The sequence below is a fragment of the Sander lucioperca genome, chromosome 10 (assembly GCF_008315115.2).
Source record: "Sander lucioperca isolate FBNREF2018 chromosome 10, SLUC_FBN_1.2, whole genome shotgun sequence".
NCBI classification, from domain to species: domain Eukaryota; kingdom Metazoa; phylum Chordata; class Actinopteri; order Perciformes; family Percidae; genus Sander; species Sander lucioperca.
The window spans coordinates 24,549,730-24,572,120 of NC_050182.1; the positions used below are offsets into that span (position 1 = coordinate 24,549,730).

General features: G+C 43.7%; 3 protein-coding genes across 5 annotated transcripts; all 3 read left to right on the top strand.

Moving 5' to 3' along the window:
• Window positions 1-4,128: 4,128 nt before the first annotated feature.
• On the top strand, window positions 4,129-10,392 carry il11a (interleukin 11a). Its single transcript, XM_031299565.2, has 5 exons — window positions 4,129-4,526; window positions 5,282-5,439; window positions 8,254-8,349; window positions 8,494-8,655; window positions 8,811-10,392. The coding sequence occupies exons 1-5, from the start codon at window positions 4,520-4,522 to the stop codon at window positions 8,988-8,990; spliced, it is 603 nt and encodes a 200-aa protein (XP_031155425.1). The 5' UTR covers window positions 4,129-4,519; the 3' UTR covers window positions 8,991-10,392.
• Window positions 10,393-11,147: 755 nt separating this feature from the next.
• Window positions 11,148-18,867, top strand: znf628 (zinc finger protein 628). Of its 2 annotated transcripts, XM_036005935.1 has the most exons (10): window positions 11,148-11,300; window positions 11,738-12,312; window positions 12,515-12,587; window positions 12,696-13,628; window positions 14,377-14,547; window positions 14,714-15,047; window positions 15,533-15,687; window positions 16,102-16,344; window positions 16,481-18,534; window positions 18,575-18,867. In XM_036005935.1, exons 2-9 carry the CDS (start codon window positions 11,927-11,929, stop codon window positions 18,485-18,487), a joined length of 4,302 nt encoding a protein of 1,433 aa, XP_035861828.1. In that variant the 5' UTR covers window positions 11,148-11,300; window positions 11,738-11,926; the 3' UTR covers window positions 18,488-18,534; window positions 18,575-18,867. The 2 variants fall into 2 exon arrangements, with proteins under 2 accessions (XP_035861828.1, XP_031155343.1); XM_031299483.2 differs by having other exon boundaries at window positions 16,481-18,867.
• Window positions 18,868-19,015: 148 nt separating this feature from the next.
• Window positions 19,016-21,074, top strand: nat14 (N-acetyltransferase 14 (GCN5-related, putative)). Of its 2 annotated transcripts, none has more exons than XM_031299552.2 (4): window positions 19,016-19,207; window positions 19,637-19,794; window positions 19,882-20,187; window positions 20,281-21,074. In XM_031299552.2, exons 2-4 carry the CDS (start codon window positions 19,714-19,716, stop codon window positions 20,728-20,730), a joined length of 837 nt encoding a protein of 278 aa, XP_031155412.1. In that variant the 5' UTR covers window positions 19,016-19,207; window positions 19,637-19,713; the 3' UTR covers window positions 20,731-21,074. The 2 variants fall into 2 exon arrangements, with proteins under 2 accessions (XP_031155412.1, XP_031155414.1); XM_031299554.2 differs by having other exon boundaries at window positions 20,044-20,187.
• Window positions 21,075-22,391: the final 1,317 nt, after the last annotated feature.

The following is a 22,391-nucleotide window of genomic DNA, read 5'->3' on the forward strand; positions in this document are numbered from 1 at the left end:
GGAAACCTGCAATAATGATGCTGGTTAATGTCCCTATTTAATGGTCTAATAAAAGGCAAAGCAACAGATGCACAACAGCCATATTTGCCACCAGTCGGCCGCTCACATGGAAAAGGAAGAGAGCAATTGACACGCATAATTTGTGAATCACGTCCATGGGGAGTTTTATCAACTAAAGACTCGGCAGAGGAGGGGAGCTTGAGGGGGGCTTGAGAAGAGGGTCTCTTGTCATATATCTTTATATATTTGAAGGAGGACATCAGCACTTTAACACTGACCACTGACAGCGAGAAAGAGAGAGTCAGAGACGTCACTTTATTGCCCAATGATTGCAGCCCCCTCCTGTGTGTCACTATTTCTCCCTACCCCCCTCAACTATTAACAGACTCACTTTCTCTCTGACGTAGGTTGAAGTAAGGGGGCAAGAACGGGGATGGGGGAGATGATGGCGGTGGGTAGCAAGTTAGGGTAAGGTTACCATGACAATTCCCCAGATAGGATACCCAGCTGGAGTCACGCATTTGGCAGCGAGCTGGAGAGAATGAATGGGGGACAAAATGACGGAGTAGAGAGGAGGTGGAGAAGGTCATGGGGAAACTTGAAAGTGTCCTGTTTAGGAGAGTAAATATTAACAGTAAAAGGTCAGACCTTTGGTTTTCCTTTTGTACGTAATCTTTGCGTTTGTTTACTCAGACCCTGCTGGAATTCCCTGGAGGAAATGAGGGTGCAACATAAAAATGATGAATTTATTACTACTCCTTCTCCTATAATCCCTTTTACCATCGGAGCAGCGTTGCGTCACGGTCAACATATTCACTGTTTACATATGACACTGAGCTAAGCAGAACATGAGAGTTAACCCTAAAATCCACAAGATTATATTATCACCTACCTGGACATGGAAATTAACTGACGGCAACAAAACACTTATGGGAAAACCCACATTATCAGACTTCAACCATAATCACACTTAAGTACACAACAATCCCCAACGGACAAAACCAATTCATACTCAAGCTCTTCCTTGTCAGATAAATAAACTATGAAGATTACAGTAACACTCATTCTGAATTTGTTTAAATCAAACTTTTTAAAGTGACTCCGGTAAACGAATGAATCGAGCAACTTTCATTGTGGATTAACAACCCGGCAAAAGGTGAGCGAAAAGTGTGAGGCATTCAAATGATTTGAAGCCTGCGTAATAATGTGTGAATACATGCCATGGCGCACAGGAAACCTAGTGTAAAGCATGACCGAATTGAGTGAAGCTTGTGTGAGTAAAGTTTGTCTGGCAGCGAGGCCTGGCAGGCCATGTCACAGGTTCCCCTTCCTCTCTGATGTCTTTGAGGTCGTAGTCTGAGTGTCTCACTCTGTTTCTCCTCCTATGGTGGTTTAAACAGATTGGTGATGTAATGGGTAGCATATGAAGGCCACACACAAACACACAGACGCACACACAAACACTGATGCTCATGCACGTTATACAGACACCGCACTTATACCACCACATACCCATAATTACACACATATACTGTACGCACACCCATTCACACAAACCCTGGATTCCCCCTTTTCCAACATGCATGCACCAGCTCACTCGCTCACACACACACAAAAACAAAAGTCTAAACAAAGATACATAACCCTTTTTATTTTGTGCACTGACATCTATGCACGTGCACACACACGCTCCCACAGACACACACTTAAAGGGCACCCACCCGGTATCATAGTGTGTGAGTGATCAGCGCTGGCGGATGGAGAAGAAGACTGTGCTTCAGAACCACCCAGAAGACCCCCATCATGAGAGGCAGCCCAGAGAGGGAATGAGGGAGAGTGACTAACTTCACTTTTTCTTTTCTTCTCTCCCCAGCTGTGTCTTCAAACGGCCCTTTGATGTGGGAAATTAAAAAGAGTGAGTGTGTCAATATCTCCCTACGTCCAACCTCACTCATCTATTTCCTCTCCTTCTTCTACTGCTCTCCTCCTTCTCCTGCTTTTCTTCTCTACTGTTGACCCGCAAAAACAGAGTATGACCCCTTTTCACCACAACAACTCTGCCACCCACTCGCTGCCACCAGGCCCTCATCATTCGAGGGTGTTTGTTTGTCTGTGTAGGCCCACCACCGGACTGGCAACTCTGTGTGTATATGGGTATGAGTGTGCGACTGTGCGCATACAAGGCCCACCACTAATTATTTTCAAACCACACCATGAGTGTATGTCTGTGAATGAGGGTCTCCTAATCTCACACCCAGACTCAAAAACGGTTTCTTACTTCCCCCTGGTCTCTCTATCTCTCTTCCTTTGTTTGTTTGTGTCTGAAGTCCGGCTTCCATCCAAGTATGGTGCATATTTTAGCTGAATTTTCAGAAAAACGGCAAAAGAAAATGTGAACGCTAACGTGTGTTTCCATCCACTGCTGTTGTGCAACTATGAGGAGTTGGTTCATCAAGATAAGCAATACGTGCGATGATTCTCCAGTCAGGTGCCATAATACTACTGCAGAAGAAGAGGTGCAACGAGATAACTTAAAGGAGCACCAGTCAAACTTCTAACATTGTTAGTTTTTTTGTGTATTTATTTGAGGAGTGTTACAGTTTCCTCATCGCTCAACACAGAACTGATGATTCCATCTGCCATCATTATTTGTCTTTCGCCGCATTTTCGCCGATTCCAGTCAGTTTTTCACAGGTGTATGGAAACGCACCCATTGACTCCCTTGTGATATACAGTATGATGCATCAACTGTCCCCCTGTGGTGTCTGGAAACTCATTCTTGCCCTTTGCAACAGTAGGCCACGCTTTACTGCACCTGACTGAGTGTTTCCAGGCTGCCCCACTCTACGTGTGTGTGTGTGTGTGTGTGTGTGTGTGTGTGTGTGTGTGTGTGTGTGTGTGTGTGTGTGTGTGTGTGTGAGAGATAAATCATGTTGATGTGTATACAGTAAACTGTTATGTTTCTGCATGTATCAGTGTGTGTTTCTGAGCTAGAAATGTCTTTTTGGTGTGTTTTGGTTTATTAGAGCAGCATGTTTTTCTATGACACAGCGCGTGTCGTGTGGGTGCATCCATGTGCATGTTTTGTATGTGTGTGTGTGTGTGTGTGTGTGTGTGTGTGTGTGTGTGTCTGCTGTGTTGACCCCACCAACCACCTCCCATCCCTCAATTGTGTGTGTCTGTGTTAATGTCCTGTTGTGTGTGTGTGTGTGTGTGTGTGTGTGTGTGTGTGTGTGTGTGTGTGTGTGTGTGTGTGTGTCTGCTCACTGTTTCTATGCAACACTTTTAGAGGCCCCTTCTGGTCTGGACAACACCTCGCTCCTGCTCCTATCCGTCTCTCACTCCTCACTCTTTCCTTCACCCTGGAGAGGGAGAGAAGGAGTGAAAAAAAGAGGAGGTGGGTGGGGGGGCAGTGGAAATAACAGGCTGCTGTCTCAGGAGGGGCGCTAAAAAAAAAGAGCAAGGGGTGAGAAAAGGAGGGAGAGAAATATGGGAGAGAAAAGGTGTTTGCTGTGCGTATTAGCTATGATACAGGGAATGTGGCATGTGTAGCCTAAAAGAGCTCTGCCATAAATTAAATAACACAAATAAGAACACACCTTCTATGACATTTCACCCCTGAATACAGCACAAGAAAAAAGAAAGGGCAGGTAAAACTAGAGCCTCTAAAAGATAGATGGTTACATATAAGATATGCTGATACACGTGAAAACAATGGGCTTTTTAAAACGTCTGCAGTGATAGATAGAGAGAGGGGGGAAGAGATTTGGAGATGGAAAGATAAAAAGAGGTAGATGGGACTGATTGGTGCAGGTAGCGGGATGCGACAGAGGAAGTGCTGGAGATAGGGACAGGACAGGACGGGAGAAAGTGATAGAGGAAAGAAAATAAAACAGAAAAAAACAACGGAACATTTTTTTTTTTTAAGTTTCGCAAAGGGAGACAGGCAGCAGGGAGGGGAGGAGGAAAGAGAGAGAGAGAGAGAGAGAGAGAGAGAGAGAGAGAGAGAGAGAGAGAGAGAGAGAGAGCGTGTGTCTGTGTGTGTGTTTTTATGAATGAAGTGAGTCACTGCCGATGTGTCATAGGCCCGACGTCTTTATAAAGGAAGTTTTAAACAAGCCTAAACACTTCACTGCGCGCAAAAATTGGACTTACCACACTCGCATCCCTCTCTCTGCATTTCTGTTGCCTCTCTCTCTCCAAACTGTCTAAGTGTCTCTCTGCCTTCAGCACTCCATAAAGACTACAAGGGCTCATCTCAAACTTTACCAAAGACAGAAAGTTTGATTACTTTTACCTTCCTTTTCTCTCTCTGTCTGAGTGCTTCAGTCATCACTCTGCTCTCCCATTCATCCTCTCTCGTCCTGACAACTTTCCTCCTCACTCTGACTGAAGCGTGCGAAGAAGAAACCGGAGCACGTGACAATTTCCGGAGTTCAATTTATTTATTTATTTTCTATTTATTTATTTATCTACCATTTGTTTGCTGGTTTACCTATCCCTTGGATCCGAACCAAATATGAAATGTAAGTGTTTGTACGAGTATGTTTTCATTCATAATTGCTTTAGTTGTTAATTAACATTTCTTTTAAAGTGTTACTTTATTTTTAAACGCTATTTAAACTATGGATCTATAACGTTTATGTGACTGTAAACACCTATTCTATCCTTCATATACAGGCTAAATTATTTTTTCTTACTTATGACTTGACAACTGTATTCTTTGGTGATCCCTACACTGTAAAAGTTACACTATATGGCAGGGAGCTCAGATGCTCCTGCAGTGTTATTTTGGCTGTGATTCTTGTGGTTCACCTGTAATTATCAAGCATTCATCATTTCAACACCACTGTGGTTCCCTTTTAATACTTAGTCTACCTTGTATTTGAACTTGAAAGGAAAAGAATGAATGAGCTTACTGTTAGAGAGTTGACTTGGCTGGGTCTATATAATTTATACCACCAACTCACGTACCTATCCAGTTGCAGGTGTGACAATCAGCAGCATTCATTGCAGTTGCTTATGGTAAAAAAAAGTGATGCTGATATTCAGTGTCAAAGCCCGGGCTTTTTAATGATTTAATGATTTGCATTCAGCCTGTGAAAACATGACTCTGACACTGAAGCTCTTGAGGATTCCTCTGCCAAGTCTAGAGCTATTGTTTATATTATGGTGCAATATCTTCCCCCTGGAGCTGACAGCCGTGGCCTGAGGTCATTATCATTATGGCGAGATGACAGCGCCTCTCCACTAATTGCTTCCGTTTTGTTCTACCCTACAGTGCTGCTGGATTCCTCCTCGTCGCTCCTCTTCTCGCTGCTATTGGCTCAGCTGCCCGTGTTCACGTCTGCCTCTCCAGTACCACAGCGGCGACCCACTGACATGGACAAACTGTCCAATCAGACCAAAAATCTAATGAAGCTCACCCAAGAACTGCTGGTAAGTGAAGATGTCGTCATGGTGATTGCCAATCTCAGCTATTGATTGGAGGAAAGGCTAATGAGGCCCTGACTATCCTGTGCTAACTGAATTGTTAGTGTGAGGGTGGAAGAGGATGCACAGCCTGTCTTGATTGATCTTTCCCTAATTGGATTTTGGTCTTAATGTTACCTTTCAGTTTAGGTATCACTTCAAGCAGCACTAACTTTGCACCATGCACTGTACAATAGTTTTGCTCAGGACTTCAGTTTAACTTAAGCTGCTTTCAGACTGGCTGAAGTCCATCTGCATGCTTAAGAATGCATGCAAAAAGCTTTAGGGGAGATTTGACTGAGTGATCTCACTTTTAATCCACACTGGACCGGAGAGGTCTGACTCAGCAACCTCCTGGTCTGCCTGGTCACTTGACTTGTGGCGGTTGAAGGAAGATTGGTGGCCAGGCTTGTGCCTTTATGCAGTCCAGTGAAATGAATTAATATCAAGTTTTATGGAATTAAGGAGAATAAACACACATCTACAGTGATGGATACACAAGATACACGATGTGGTCAGGGGATAGAGAAACCAAACATTAAGTTCTAGGAACATGTTCTCCCATCCAGACTAATTTAGGACTATACATATCAACACTTTACCTGCATCCAACTAAAGCTGAACTGCTAAGCATACCATCTATGACATGACAGCAAAGTATATCACTTGCCTGTTTACATAGAAACATGTTTATGTTCTGTGGCTAGACTGTGGAAGTGAGGATGGAGTTTGAAGAGTTTTTTTTCTCTTATGAAATGTGCACCGTACTGACAACACTGGCTCAAAACTTTATTTAGTGGACAGTCAAGTGGGTAGGAAAATCAGATTTGAGGAACTCATCCAAGATTTTGCTCCAGCTGGTGATTGTGTATCAACACAATGTTTGAACAGGTGAAAAGAAAGAGGCATCATATCTGTGGATCTTTAGTTACACATGACTGATCTAGATTCTATTTTTGCATTATGCAAATCGTTAAACTCTTTTGTTCAGGGGATAAAATCAAAAATAGCCACATACTCTCTCTAGTCTTGGCTGGTAGATAGTGTTCAGAAAGTGTGGGTGTGTGTTCTGTATGTGTGTGTGGGTTTGTTGTTTTAAAACAATGTCACAGACCATTGTGTAGCAGAAGTCTGTAACCTGGGGTCCAGATGTGAACAAACCAGCATTATCAAAGGGTGATGGGGACAGTATTAGACAGTGTTCAGTAACATGGAAGATTTATTTTAAATATTTTCCTTATTGTGTGGAATTCCACTAAAGAGAGCACAAAGTTAGGAAAGATAAATAGAACTGGAATCCATGGAAAGTCCCTGCAAAAAAGCAATGAAACTGATTCTTTAAAGAGAGAAATGTGTGTGTGTACACACATAGGTCTATATAAGTTTTCCGACGTAACTGTGTGTGCGTATGTGTGTGTGAGTGAGTCTGTGTTTGCATGCATACAGTATGGGTGCAAATGTGTATATGTGTGCAAGCATATGTGTGTATGCATTTTTGTGGCGCTGTGTGTGTGTGTGTGTGTGTGTGTGTGTGTGTGCATTGATGGTTCTGTAAATAGTCATGGTTGTGTAGGTGCGGTGTTTGGTGTTTTGCTTTCGGTCGCCACAGCAAAGTGACTTGATAAAAATCAAAAAGATTTATCACATTCCAGTATTTGCATTCAGGAAGAAAAAGGTTGGATGCTTAGTTCTGTCGGGTGAGGTCATGATCTGTGATGGAGAGAGCGAGAAAAGGAGGATAAGAGGGAGAATTATAGGTTGAGAAAGATGGAGCAAAAACCACAAGAGATGAAGAGATCAGAGAGCCAACTAGATGACAAGCCAGTGGTGTATGTGTGTGCATGCATGCACATGTGCACGAGATGTTGCATGTGCTTGTGTACCTGGTATGAGACAGAGAGAGGGGGGGGGGGGGGGGGAGGGTAGGGAAGCGAGGGATGGAAGGGGACAAAAGCAACAGAGACAAAACATTGGACCACAAACATAAGTGAGCTCGTACGAAAGGCTGATGGAGAGACATGCGAGACAATGCGGCACATTCATCACTAAAAACATCAACACAAACAACTGGAGGCAAACATTAGGCCAAGAAAAACACTGCATAACAGGTTAAGGAAGCATTAAGCACACACTACCTGTTTACACAAAACATTTCTCAGCACTCATCGTCCTAATGTTGTTGTGTTCCTCTGCTGATTGGAAATGACGCATGCCACATCAGTCATCTCCGTTAATTCGCATTCATTACTGAATCTGGAGTACATGTTTAATACCAATTGTACCACCGATGAGCACAGCTGCCTTTGTAATGTACCTGTCAGGTTGTTTATCTCCCTCTGGTGGCCACGATGAGCATTACACCTGCTGTCTGGACGAAGTTTACAACACAACTCTAGCTGGGCAGTGGTACTGCGTCATTCTCTCTTTTTATAGCTGTGACCCTGGAGTTTCCCTACAGCCCTGTGTTGTCTGTCCCACTTGGAGATTTCTTAGTCACTGGATATGTTGTTATCCTCGCTCCCTGTAGAAAACATCCTGTGGGTTCAGGTCATTTGGTCTTATTGTTGACATTTGGGGAGGCTGAATGTGGGTGAACTCACGCTGACCCGATCAACCACACTCCCCTCAGTGAGAGCTACTGTCTCTAAGATCAGAAAACAGTCATTTAATCGAGGTGCAAGACTAATACTTTCCTCATGTTGCCGTGACTTGTCTCAGGATGAGTACAATTGCGCTGATGCAAATTACTAACGGGCTGCTCTGTCTTGTTTTCTCTTTCAGAGGGAGCATGCATTTGACTCAGACGTGGAGCCCCACAGGTTCAGGTCTCTGCCAGAAATGAGCAACAGATCAGCCAATGACCTCAACAATCTTGAGGTAATGCTCTGATAATGTATTTGTGTGTGCGTGTGTGTGTGCGTGCATGCTCGTGAATGGAGAGGGGCTAGTCTGTTTCTATCCACACAGTTACATCTTGCCACACCCATGCAAAGTCTCTAAGTATGTCTGTGTTGTTTCCAGCTGAAGCCCACACTCTCTCAGCTGCATGCTGACCTGAAGCTGTATGAGCACCACTTTGAGTGGCTGAACAAGGTCTCAAAGAAGCACCACCACCCTGCGCTGCCCAAGCTGGTAGAGATGATCAGAGAAATGAAATCTCTCATCAATCTGCTGCACCGTCAGGTAAAGAGCGTTCCCCTTTTGATACTCAGTTGTCGATGTAAGTTTAAGCAGGAAATTGTGTCATTTTCTAATATATTGCTAACACTTATAACTTTACTGTGTAATAAATTAATTGTTTTTCTAATCTGTTTGTCTACCTGTCTTCTCTCCTACAGATGTTGAGAGTTGAAGCACCAAGGCTGACTCAGGCAACCCCCTCCCTCCCCCCTCACCTCCCCTATCAGTTTGATGTCTTGCAGTCCAGCCATGAGCTTCTTCAACACTTCAAGCTCTTCTGTGATTGGGCATACAGAGCATTCATCAGCCTCAAGCCCAAAGTCTCTGCAGTGCAATGACGATCAAAACCCATTCATTCATTTCCTCTCAACTACATGGCTGCAGAGCCAGTGAGGACACATGGAATCCCGCCTCAGCCAAAGGGGAATTAGGACTATGTCAGTGTGCACTGTAGTCGACAGCATCCCTTAAAAGGCCAAAACGTCAACTAATGACATGTGTGTTGAAGAATGTGTTTCCATCAGAGCCAATAAAGATGAGCTATACTGCAGCCAGTTACAACCGTTAAGATTCCTGTTAAAGCAAACTGCCAGTTTAACTATGATGATCATGTCATAATTCCCCAAACTCTCTCCTAAAGGGCCTTGTTCATGACCATGTTATTTATGTATTTATTTATTTATTGACTGTTAGTAATTTATTTAATTTTATTTATTTGAAGTTGTAATTTGTCACTCTCATCTTTATTTCTGTATTAACGTGAATTTATTTGCCCACATCTCTGTAATCTTTCTTTTTGTCTTGTGTCTCACTGATCCTCAAAAAAAAAAAAAAAAACACAGTAGCACTTCCTGACTTTTGTTTAATCTACTTTGCATTTGTGTATTTCTTTAGCCAATAATTCTTTCAGTAGATGTAGCATACATAGGGACAGCCAAGGTTTTCACTATCTCACTTAAAGTGCCCTTAGAGTAAACATTTTAGATGTTAATGTTATCTTCTAACCATGTTAAACGTGCCACGTCTTAACGTATCAATTAAAATTAATTGTATACATCTGAAAATGTCAAAATGGTAGCCAAAGAGAAGTGAATACTTTCTTTTGTACCACAGGCAGAGTCTATTGTCGTTGCCTGTTTCGATCTGCATGAGGAGGCATATTTAATGTTGTGGTAAAGTTGTATGAATGTGCCCTGTTGCTAAGAACTGATGGATCTCATTACATTCTTTGCACAAACTTGTTAGGATTAGCCTCTTGGATGAGTGAGATGGCTGATTTTAAACCTGTGCTTTGGAGTAGAAAAGTTTGTTTTTGTTAGTTAAACACCCAAAGCCTTAAAATACTATGTATTGTGACACTTTGTTCTGTACAGGTGTACATAAGTGTACAATAATGTAAATTGTTGTACACAGTGCGTTTGTGTATTATGTTGTTTTCTACAATATAATTTAGTACTTTACCAACTTTATCACTATATTTTTTGTTCATTCCTAATTTAGTATTTGTTACAGTATTGACTATTTATTTAAGTAACTTGTTGGAACTATTTATTTTGTGCTGCGGTGGAGCAAGTCTCCATTCTTTTTGTACTTTTATACAGTTTGTATTCTTATTTACTTTTATTATACCATCATGTTTAAATTATTGTTGTAACATCAAGATGCCTCTTCCACACACTGATTGGCCTCAATGTGAAATATGTGCCTTGGTGAAATAAATACTAAAGAATGTGCACAATGGATTTTAGTATATGTTTAATACCTATAGTCCACCTGCAGTGTAAACTGGGACAGATGGGAGCTACTGCCATAGACTGTATATCAAGAGGTATAGGGCAGACACACCTTGAGACACAATGACCCGTCATTGACATAATGCACTCCCTAGCCCCTTACCCTAACCTTAACCATCACAACTAAATGCCTAACCTTAACCCTTACCCTCACCCTAACCATAACCTAATTCTAACCCTAATCCTAAAACCAAGTCTTAACCCTCAAACAGCCCTTTAACCTTGTGGGGTCCAGCATTTTGGGCCCCACAAGGCTGTGCAGACCCCACAAGTATACTGTATTCCCCGGTTTTTGGACCCCACAAATGTAGTAAAACAAGCACACAAACACACACACACACACACACACACACACACACACACACACACACACACACACAGACACACACACACACACACACACACACAACACACAACACACAACACACAACACACACACACACACACACACACACACACACACACAGAACTTCGTTACCCAGAAGTCTGTGCACAAGAGTCAGAAAATAAAGGATACATATCGATAGTGAAAACACTTTATAAATTATTTTTAAAATATTGAAGTGTAGATACATGACTGATAAGTGCTTCAAGTCAAATTTGGAAGTTAGAAATATTTTAAGCAAGGTTTAAAAACGTCAATCTGTCTGTTGAAGCTCTTAGCCAATGGCAGTAGTACATCTATTGTAGCAAACAGCCAATCGCCGTCGCTGTTCTTAGAAGGCGGCATCGGGTGGAGAACTGCTGTTAGTTTGCGCTGTGTTTATTGTTAAGGTTGTGTGGATTAGCACTGCGGTACCCAGTTCCTTTTCATAATATCAACAATATAGCTTTAGGATGAGTTAAAGATGCTCGGTGAGTACTGCTTCCGCCTGAATTTATGCACATCCTTATCGAGCAGTTAACCGACGCTATTCCGCATTGACGGGGTGAGATTAGCTTTAAATGAAGGCCAGTAACGTTAGCTGTTTTTGTTGATACTGTGAAAACTGATATTTTCTGTGCGTGTTGTCTGTCGGCTTGCACAGCTGATCGGTTATATTTGGATACAGTTATAAAGTAGCTTCATGTGTAACCTCGCTGTAGCCTCTGTGTGTATTGCTAATAAGCACCCATAGATATGGTAAGCACCGCACTGCGGGGACTGACTGCCAGAGGAAAGACAGCAGGGAGGGGGCGGCGGGACTAGCTTCATACAGGAGGGAGGGAGGGAGTCAGGGGGTGAAATTTAAAGGGGACATTCTCACCAGGAGTTACCAAGTTATAATACTGTATTTATTTCCATTTCTCAGACCTGTCCTGAGCTGTCTACTTGGGATGACAGCTGGTGTTTCCAGTGGCTGACAGGGAAAGAATTTATGAAAGGCACAGAAGAAAACATGAACGAAGGAAAGGTAACAGAAAAACCATGATGCTGCACCAAAACTGATCCACACCTGCTGCCAAGGAACCCCCTCATCTGCTACCAGCTTGCTCTGGTAATGGCTAACTCAGTGGCCTTAGTGGTCCAAGCAGAACTCTTACCACCTCAGTCCACCGCCTCCCTCTCTCATTTCCCATCCCTTCTTGGTTCGGAAGAGGATGGCGAGGACGATAGGAGCAGAGGGGAGCTGGTGGAGGGAGACAAGGGAGTAGTACAGCGTGGGGATGAGGTGGTTCTTGACATGGTGACATCATCTGTGCCGGGCCCACCCCAGCAGGCCGAGCAGTCGGACCATCCCTTCCAGTGTATGGACTGTGGGAAGAGCTTCAGGTGGTCGTCCAGGCTTACCCACCACCAGCGGAGCCACAACAATGAGAGACCATACCGCTGCAACCTCTGCCCCAAGGCCTTCAAGGGCTCCTCTGCTCTACTCTACCACCAACGGTACCCTAAATTACATTCTCTTTACCACCCTTAGAAATGTAACACGGTACAGAGTCCTGAAGTTGTACATATTACTTTATGTATTGAAGTGAATAGGAGAGAGAGGCAGAAGTGTCCAAATTCAGATTACAGGAAACTCAAAGTAGTGTATTCCATAGCCCATACATTTAATAAAAACAGCTATACTTGGCATACTTTGCAGGTCTCACTCAGGGGAGAAGCCTTACAAATGTCAGGAGTGTGGCAAAGCCTTCAAACGCTCCTCTCTGCTCCAGGTGAGATGTCAAACAAAGTCATTTTATAAACAAGGATTCTTTTAGGGAAAAAAAAAGGTCTTACAAATGAGCAAGACATTTCACATCTGTATCTCTGTCTATCTCCAGGTCCACCAGAGTGTCCACACTGGAGTGCGTACCTTCGTGTGCCCCTATTGCTCTTTGACCTTTAAATGGAGCTCTCATTACCAGTATCACCTGCGCCAGCATACTGGAGAGTGTCCATACCCCTGTGACACTTGCCCCAAGGCCTTCAAGAACTCAAGCAGTCTGCGACGACACAAAAATGTTCACCTTGGTCTCAAGCCTTATACCTGCACAGTGTGTAACAAATCCTTCACTCAGTCTACCAACCTGAGGCAGCACATGAGGATACATACAGGTGAGAGGCCCTACATCTGTGGTGAGTGTGGACGAAGCTTCACACATTCATCAAACCTGGCCCTGCACAAGAACTCGCACCTCAATGCAGGAGGGAGGGAGGCAAAGAGGGGAGAGGATGCAAGGAAGGGACGTGAGGTAGTGGAGGTGGTGGTTGGGACAGAGGAAGTGACATCGTCCATGTTGACTGACATGGTGGGATTTGTGAGCCAGGAGGGAACTGATGGAGTGGGGTTGGGTATGGAAGAAGTGTTCCTGTCAACCACTTCATCCGGGCAGAATCCGAATCTTCTCCCCCATCTCACCCTCACCTCCTCTAGGGAAGGCGTGTGTGCATCAAGGGCCATCGGGACAGAGGTTCACCTGAGCACAGACACCGGGGCCAGTGTGCTGCTGTACAGCTGTGGCAGCTGCAGCCACACCTTTGGCACACGAACAGATCTAGAGGAGCACCAGTCCACCCACATGGCTCCAGATGGACATGGGGCCGGGGGAGAGGTGGGGTCTGGGGCAGGGATGGAGGTGGCGGATGGGCTAGTGGGAGCTGGACAACTGCTGGCTGATTTTGAGGAGGTGGTGGAGACTACCACAGTGGCTGAAAATGGACATACGACAGAGGTGCTTCTTGGACTGACGGAGGGAGCAGATGGCAGCAATACAGTAAGTGATTGGATTAAACTTCCATAACAGAAAGTGAAGTGAATTATCTAAATGGGGAATCAGGTCATGGAGCGTTGTATGTAGCCTGGTTCCAGACCTCTGAATCACTACCCACATCTCAGATTTGTTCAGCAATTCAAATGTGTCTGGGTTTGTGCCCAGTGACAGCTGTCTCCCTTGATTAGAGATACAATTGACTTGAATTAGAGGTCAGCATGTGGGATTAGAAATGTAAACTTCATCTTTCTTTTTTAGCTTGCTAGCTACATTCATGAAAAATTCAGACAGAAAAATGGTGACAACCGTAGATGAGATTCACTTTGATTTACAGATCAGCAAATTTCTTTGATCAATGCGACAAAGGGAACTGCTCCTGGCTATTGCAGCTTCTGCGTCAACTGAAAATTACGTTAGCGTGACCGATATGTCACTCGCTGCTGATTGGTTTAGAAAAAACAAGACATCAGTTATAAACACACCAGGCTAAATAAATGAAGTGAAACAAAATGGCAATTCAGTCTGATTATTAGACTAAGTTGTATGAGGTACAGTATATCACCTGTTTGTAACATGGTATGGAATAGAATGACCGTACTCCTGAAAGTGAAGACAAACACTAATTTGTCTACAGAATCTAATTTTAATTGATGTAAAAAAAAATAAATAAATACATACCTACTCTATAAAGTGAGTTTGACCTGAAGATATGTTTTATTTATGTGTATAACTTCCTTTGGTTTGTCCTCAGAATGTGGGCACCACCCAGGCCCAGTTTGACCTGCTGCAGAGCTTCACCGAGGTGACTCAGAGCTCTGAGATCGTTCAGCCAGAGGCCAGAACCACATGGGCAGGGCTGTCATGTGGCTACTGCAATAAGACCTTTAAGACCAGTGGAGGCCTCAATAGACATGTATCACTGGTGAGAATGTTTTAATGTTATAAGTTCTAATTGCTCTTCTACTAGCACTGGTATACAAATTGCTGCACTGCACTGTATATTGAGCAATGAGATTAATATATTGCATTTTGATTGATCTATCGTAGAGTAATATTTTCCTCCTGTGTTCCCCTTTTTCTTTGTTCAGATGCACTCTCTGTCATCACAGTCCCGCTCCCAGTTCAGCTGCTCCGCCTGTGACCGCTCCTTTCCCCTTCTCTCCTCCCTCCTCACCCACCAGCACTCCCACACGCCTGAGCAACGTCTCCTGGCTGAGGCAGAGGCTGAGATAGTGTGCCCTCCTTCCCTTTCCCTGTCTCTCCCCCTTCCCTCTTCTCCCAGCCATGCTGACAAGCAGCAGGAAGGCCAGAGGGAGATCCATGTCAACATCATTACCGTCGGTGAGGAGCAAGAGGAACAACCGGCCAAACCGACCAAAGCCCCCAAAAAGACAGGAGCCAGCAAGAGCACCCCTGCTGGAGGTAAAGGCATTTTCATAGCAGAGCAGACACAAAACATAGAGACAATGGAGATCTGACTAAAAATAGGAAATATGAGCCAAGCAATCTGCTCATGTGTTCTGGTAATTCTCTTACTGAAAAGCTAGCCATGCTGTATCCAATATCAAATTGGTTGTTTAATACATTTATAGCAACCAGGGAATTTTTTTTTCTCTCAAAATAACTTAACGCTTAAGAGGTTGTTCTTTACTTTGATAATTACTACAATGGGGCTAGACAATCAACATTAATTCAATTATTTTTTACTGTATTATGTCATGTGTAATTTTGTCATTTTATATGTATGTCATATGTTGTTTGCTTCAAAGTCTTCACTACATATATTATGAGTCTGGACAGACATAGATGTAAACTGCAACTTGATTGGTTGGCGGAGGCGCAACCACATGGTGGTAATAAGTTTTAATTTTCACAATCGTGATACTCTGTTTCACACACTGATACAGAGAGGCCATACCGCTGTTCAGAGTGCGGAAAAGCCTTCAAAGGTTCATCAGGGCTTAAGTATCACATGAGGGATCACACTGGGGAAAGGCCCTACCGCTGCACCGAGTGTGGAAAGAGCTTCAAGAGGTCATCTCTGCTTTCAATTCATCAGAGGGTAAGACTTCTGTTGCAAGAAATGTACACACAAGTTAAGTTTCCCAATTAGAGATCCATCATTTGAGAGCTAAATTTGATCATTTATGTCACCGTATAATTTCAGTGTGTTTTAGTTGTAACAGTTGTAATTGATTGCAACGTTCACACATGATGTTTCCTGGTTGCATTCTCTTAGGTTGCATTTAGGTTTTATTGGAAAAGATAATGAAATGGCAACAATGGGTTTCATTGCATTCTTTAAGTTTTACGTACTACACTTGAAAACTGTATTTCCAACCAAATAACAACCAAAAACTGTCTAGCAGATACTTATAGGTTTTTGTATTGTAAATACAATTAAGTGGTAGATCATATAACAAAAATAACTTAAAACACCAAAAAGTGTAATTTTTTTTACTTTCACTTTACCCAGGTACACACAGGTGTTCGGGCATTCCAGTGCCCTCACTGCCCTCTCACTTTCAAATGGAGCTCTCACTACCAGTACCACTTGCGGCAGCACACAGGCGAGAGGCCATATGTGTGTAAGGAGTGTGGCAAGTCCTTCAAGAACACCAGCTGCCTGCGTAGACACAGTCAGATGCACTCTGGACTGCGACCTCATACTTGCTCCATCTGCTCAAAGTCTTTCTCCCAAACGTCAAACCTCAAACAGGTCAGTACAGCCGGGACAGATTCAGCTATGAACTCATGTAGATTATTAGCGTTTTTAGTATGGAATAGATCTGTTTAATCTGATCTTATTTTATTAATTTGTCTTCCCTCTTCTTTTGTTATTTCTCTGTGAGCAGCATGAACGCACCCATTCTGGTGAGAGACCCTTTCAGTGCACACACTGCAATAAAAGCTTTACACACTCCTCCAACCTCCAGCTCCACCTTCGTACACACTCCTCAAGCAAGGACTTCAAATGCCCGTACTGCTCAAAGGAGTTTGTCATGCACTCCTATTTGCAGAGGCACATCCGCACCCATGGCAGTGGTGTTCCCCTGCCCTGCCCTGGTGGTGGAGGTAGAGATGGAGTGGCTGTGAAAGCCAGTGTTGGGGGAGTAACAACCACCACGACTCTGCTCAACCCCATCACTCTGGAAACCTCAGGAAACCATGGCAGCCTGATTGTGTCCCAGCCAGCTCTTAATATTCCCCCCAACACCTCTCAGAACTACTTTATGATTCAGACAGCCAGCGGCCTGCAGCTCATTCCTCTGTCATCCCATCCACCAGCCCCTCCACCTCCACCACCACCACCTCCGTCCCAGCCCCAAAACTTCTTCCTTCTACAGTGCCCCTCCAACAACGGCAGCCACTCCAGCTTAATTCTCGTCCCAACGGCAAACAACCCTCATCCAGCTCCGGAGCCTCAGGCTCTCCCTGTGCTTCAGACTATCCAAGCGCTCCAGCCCGTCCTAAACCAAACACAGACTCGGATTTCCCACTTTCCGACCACATCACAGCAACAACAGCAGACCAGGTTCATAATCACCAACAATATCAACAATACAAACACTGCCACGCCAACACACACTCTCTCAGCCAACTCCCTACTGACCAAGCCCATATTAGGGAAAAGCACACGGACTGCTCGGGGCAGACGGGGACGCAAAGCAAAAGCTACTCTTCAGAAAACTGCAGCAGCTCCTGTCAGTCACACTGCAGGTGGAGCTCTGTCACTGTCAAACTGTAATGTGACCAACGTCTCACAGACTATTACTGCTGCTACAGATTCCTTACTATCATCTGTATCCACAGTGTCTCACTGTCCCCTGTCAACATCTTGCACTGCTGTCCCAATTCTTTCATCTTCTACCACTGTAGCCCCCACAGTGGACACCTCAGGACCCCTATCAACTGTTACCATGGTTACATCAGGCACCACAGTAGCCACAGCATCAGTTTCTACTCATACCACAGTGGGGCAAGTAAGAACAGGGGATGCCATGGCAGGGAAACAGTTTGTGTTATGTTTTGATAATGAAGGACGGGCAAAGGAGGGGATGAATATCGAGGAAGGTGGGCAGTCATATGTGTTACAGTTTGAAGGGGATGAATCAGGAGAGACGGTGGATGGAGGAATAGGTGGAGAGGGAAAATCACTTGTGTTGCAGTTCAAGACAGATGGGCAAGGTGAAGGAGCAAATGCGGGAGATAAGGGAGGGATGATGTCACTTCTGCATGAATGGGGTGGAGAAAAACAGGGGGAGAGACAGACAGGGGAGGAAGGCAGCCAGGGAGAGTCTTATGTCCTCCATTTTCACACTGAGGCACAGGACAGTGGTCCGTCCAGTGCTACCTTCAGCCAAGGGCAAGAAACCAGCTTGCATCTTTCCTGCACACCTACCCAAAGTTTGGTGCCACTTGATGGGCAGGAGGTTGTGTTTGAACTTGGGGGTGAGACCAAGATAGAGCAGGAAACGGAGGAGGGTATGCAGATGATAGCCCTGATAGAAGGTCAAGGGGGAATGATGGGAGAAGAAGGGGCAGGTTGCAATACCGCAAGTGGGAGGGTGGACGAGGATGGAGGAGCCATGGAAGGCATATTTCAGCTGGGAAATGGAGAGGAAATTGTCATAATTGAGGTCAGCACCAGTAGCTTAAGAGAAGGAAGAATGGAGAGAGGAGGGGATGGAGAGATCTCACAAAGTAGTGAGGTGAAATATGAGAGTGTAACAGCTGAGGCAAATGAAAAGTCTGTTAAGGAACACAGCTCTGCAGCCAATGTAGAGGTACCGACATCATCTGAGGACACAATAAGAAATGGACCTATACTTAACTCTAAAGAGATGCAGTTCTCTAACTGAAAGTGTGCATGTTTGAGAAGAAGAAAGTGTGTGTGTGTGTGTGTGTGTGTGTGTGTGTGTGTGTGTGTGTGTGTGTGTGTGTGTATTTGTGGGCTCAGTGTGTTAGCACTTTAGTTTGTGTTCTCCTGGAGCTGAGGGAGAACATGCAGTTAGAGGAGTACTGTGTTGTAATCCCATGGTGCCACATTCTAGAAATGTTATACATTCAAATAGGCTGTACATGGACCTTGGAATATTCCTGATTATATTAGTTTAAATGATACTGTCATGCAGTTTGTTTAAGTAATTAAGAATTTTTGTGAATAAATGTACATGGCACACTTTCTTCACAATGTTAATAGTAAATCGTTCATTATTAATAAATCTGTCAATATCTTTTATCGTTTGCCTTTTTTTGTTGCTTTCTTGTAGTTTGAGTTTGTCCTTAAAACACATTGAACATTCAAAGGTAATTGATTAATTGGAGCGCTGTTTACGTTGTTACGTTGCGTTTGCCATTCACGTATCCTTTGCGCAGTGCGGATCATGCTTACGGAAATGACGTAGATGGACACATTGAAAACGTGCAACGGGACATAGAACAGAGTACGTTTGTGTTCAGAATCCCTCCTTTCCTTAAGAAATGTCTCTGGTCTACTCTCTGGTCCGTTTCTGCTTTAATTTTAAACATGCGGAGTGTTTAACCATTTTCAGTTTGATTTGAGCAGCGTGGCGGAGAAGGTAAGCAAAACCGGGGTTTAGAGCAGAAGCGGGGGGTGTCAGCACTTCGTAATAACCATATAAGGATTTGAACAAGGTCTTTTCGCCTGTGGCGTGCGTTATAGTCAAGTACAGAATGATGACGACACATTGCATGCTACAAATCCTCCATAATCCCCCATCTGTCTGTCTGTCTATGTTGTTTAGAGCCAGCGTGGGTGTGATGTCACATTTCTACTAGCTTACTGTCGACGAAGTCTAGTGCATTGCATAACATGAATATTGGAAATATCTGACCCATTTCAACTACAGCATGTGTGTCATAGTATAGATAACACAATAAGGTCTACAAAAGTATCAGTTATCTGCATGATTTAGTATCAGACATCGTTGCATTTCAGTGTCACTTTTTTTTAACAACAAGAATAAATGACTGCCCTGTTTTTGTAGGGTCCCTGTGCACACTGTGTGGATGTGTATAGAAACAGTGGTGCAGCAATCCTGCTGTTGGAGCATAAAGCCTAAACATGGTGAGGCTGGAGCTGGATCAGGTGGTGATGAGGAGGATGAAGGAGGACGACATAGAGATGGTCAAAGCCCTCATAAAGGTTTGTACAATATAATTAGACCAGCTCATTATGGGAATTTACTCTTGTCCTTGTGAGGCTGATTTCTTTTGACTTGCATGTCACCAGGAGGGCTGCGAGGGCACAGAAAACCGTCTCATCCTCCACATCCTCACGCGTCCACTCTGCCTCTTCATCCTGGCTGTTTTCTCCTCAATCCTGCGCTGTCTTGTCCATTCCTTTATCCTGGCCCTTGCTATTCCTGTCTTCCTGCTAATTATCTTTCTCAAGATCACCATGCCGCGGTCCACAGGGGTTCTGGGCAGCAGCCGCCCCTACTGGGACTATGTGGGTAGCAGCTACAGAGGGACAGAGGATGAGACACTGCAGAATCCTTACTGTAGGATCAGTGGGAAAACATCAGTGACTAAAAAGGTTAGTCTACTGGTTTGCATGATGTTTTTTGGGGGGTAGTTTTCACTTAGTGAGGAAATGTTGCAGCCAAATAATCTTATTTCTTTTACTCAGCCAAGGCGCAGAATCACACCCAAAGACAAGGACAAAGATTCGTCAACAGAGAATGTCACCCCAGAGAGGGAGCAGGAAGCAGGGCAGGTGTGGGTGGCAGACTGCGATGGTGATATCCTCGGGTGCATCTTCAGGGAAAGTGAGAAGCGAGCGAATATCAGGAGGATCTGCAGGTTGGTGACGGGCTGCTGGTACCGCAGGGAGGGTCTGGGCCGGCTGCTTGTACAGAGTCTGGAGCAGAGAGAGAGTGAGGGTGGCACACGCAGAGTGTATGCACACGTCCCTTACCCCTCCAAGCTGGGGGAGGCCTTCTTCAGGAAGCTGGGCTATCGGCAATTTGAGGAGGGGGCTGATGAGGAAGAAGATGACGAGGAGGAGAGGAAGCTGGAGACTCCAGAGAGAGGCTTTCTGGGATACCCACTCACTAAAGTATTTTACAAAGACCTGTGATTGAGCGGTGATGGACTCTTGGAGGGGGAAAAAAGCATTGTAATGGCTAAAGGTAAAGAAGCCATAAAATCAGTGCAAACTATGGATCTCTGCTAAAGGTGTTATTGATTAGTTTGAGTTCATAATTTATTCAGTATTTGTGTTATTTATTTATTTAGTGTATGTGTTGCTGTTCTGTTTAAGTATTTTTACCTTTTCATCATAGAAAGTACCATCTCTCCATTCTCATAAAAGAAATGGATGTTTATTATGTAATCATTCAAATATGACATCATGAAGCCACAGTCATGCTGTTCTATCATTATTTCTAATTTAATAAAATATGTTTTACTAAATATGTGTTTGTGTGGTTCTTTTCTTAAAAGATGTCCACACAGGAAATTATGTGTATGATTGCACACGTGTTTGTGTGTGAAACCATGCAGATGTGTAGGAGGATGTACAGTTACTGTATAGGAAGTGTGTGTGGTTTATGTGAATCTGCAGAATTTATCTGCTTTCATCCTTCTCCACGCTCCTTCGCTGCCGTTGCTCACCCTGACGTACAGTATGTGGGTACATGAGTCTGCAAATAACAGTGCTCCCTCCTTTGTCTTCAGTTTTTTTCTTCTTTCATTTTGGTTTTCTTTGTTGCATTCTTTAATGCTGAAACATTAACAGGAAATAAATCAATGACAGTTTCAAACATTATTCATTATTATTAAATTGTCAAGTCAAAAAGTATGTTCTGGTTACAAGCTCTCAAATGTAAGGATTTGTATGCTTTTTTTAAACCTCAAACTTAAAGGACTTTTTTTTTTTTAAGATTAAAATGTTTTTAATTTTCAGCCTTTATTTTGATAGGACAGCAGAATACATGAAAGGGGAGAGAGAGGGGGGAATCAAATGCAGCAAAGGGCCGCAGGTCGGAGTCGAGCCCGGGCCCGCTGCGTTGAGGAGTAAACCTCTATATATGGGCGCCCGCTCCACCAACCAAGCCATCCAGGCGCCCAATAAGCAATTTTAAGGCTTCACTTTGGGCTGTGGTAACATCAGTATATTACATTAAATATGAATTACAAATACAGATTAATAATAAAAGTAACTGTTAGTTGCAGCCCTAAAATATTGTATTTATTTTTTTAATCAAAATCTGAAAAAATTACTTGGATTTTAGTTTCAAAACACAGCACATTAAATACAGTATATGCATAGGTATTCTGACTCAAGAATGTGTGTGGTTAGCAGGTGACTGGCAGTTTATGTGACTAAGTGGGGAAATGCACACAGCCCCAGTCTGAGGCTAACCTTAATATGGTTAGCAGCTCACATGCTCGCATTGCGCATCTACCTCCTGCTAACCTCAAGCAAAGTCAGTATAGCATCAATGTGCCACAGATAAACACCACAGGATGTTTGTACACTGTTAATATGTGTGGGAAGGAGGCATATCTCACCTGATGTGAAGACAAATAAAGGCCTATACTTTATTGCAAACTCAATCATGCAAGCTGTAGTGGAAAATCACTGTCCTTTAATTAACTTTGATGAAAAAGCTGAGACACCCAGTAACATAACAGTGTTGTTACATGCATGAGTTAGTGTGTGGTAAGGTCATTTTCAGCTTGTGAAAGCTGTATTTTACTTGTGCCACTTCTTGGTCATCATCAGGTTGTTTCTTC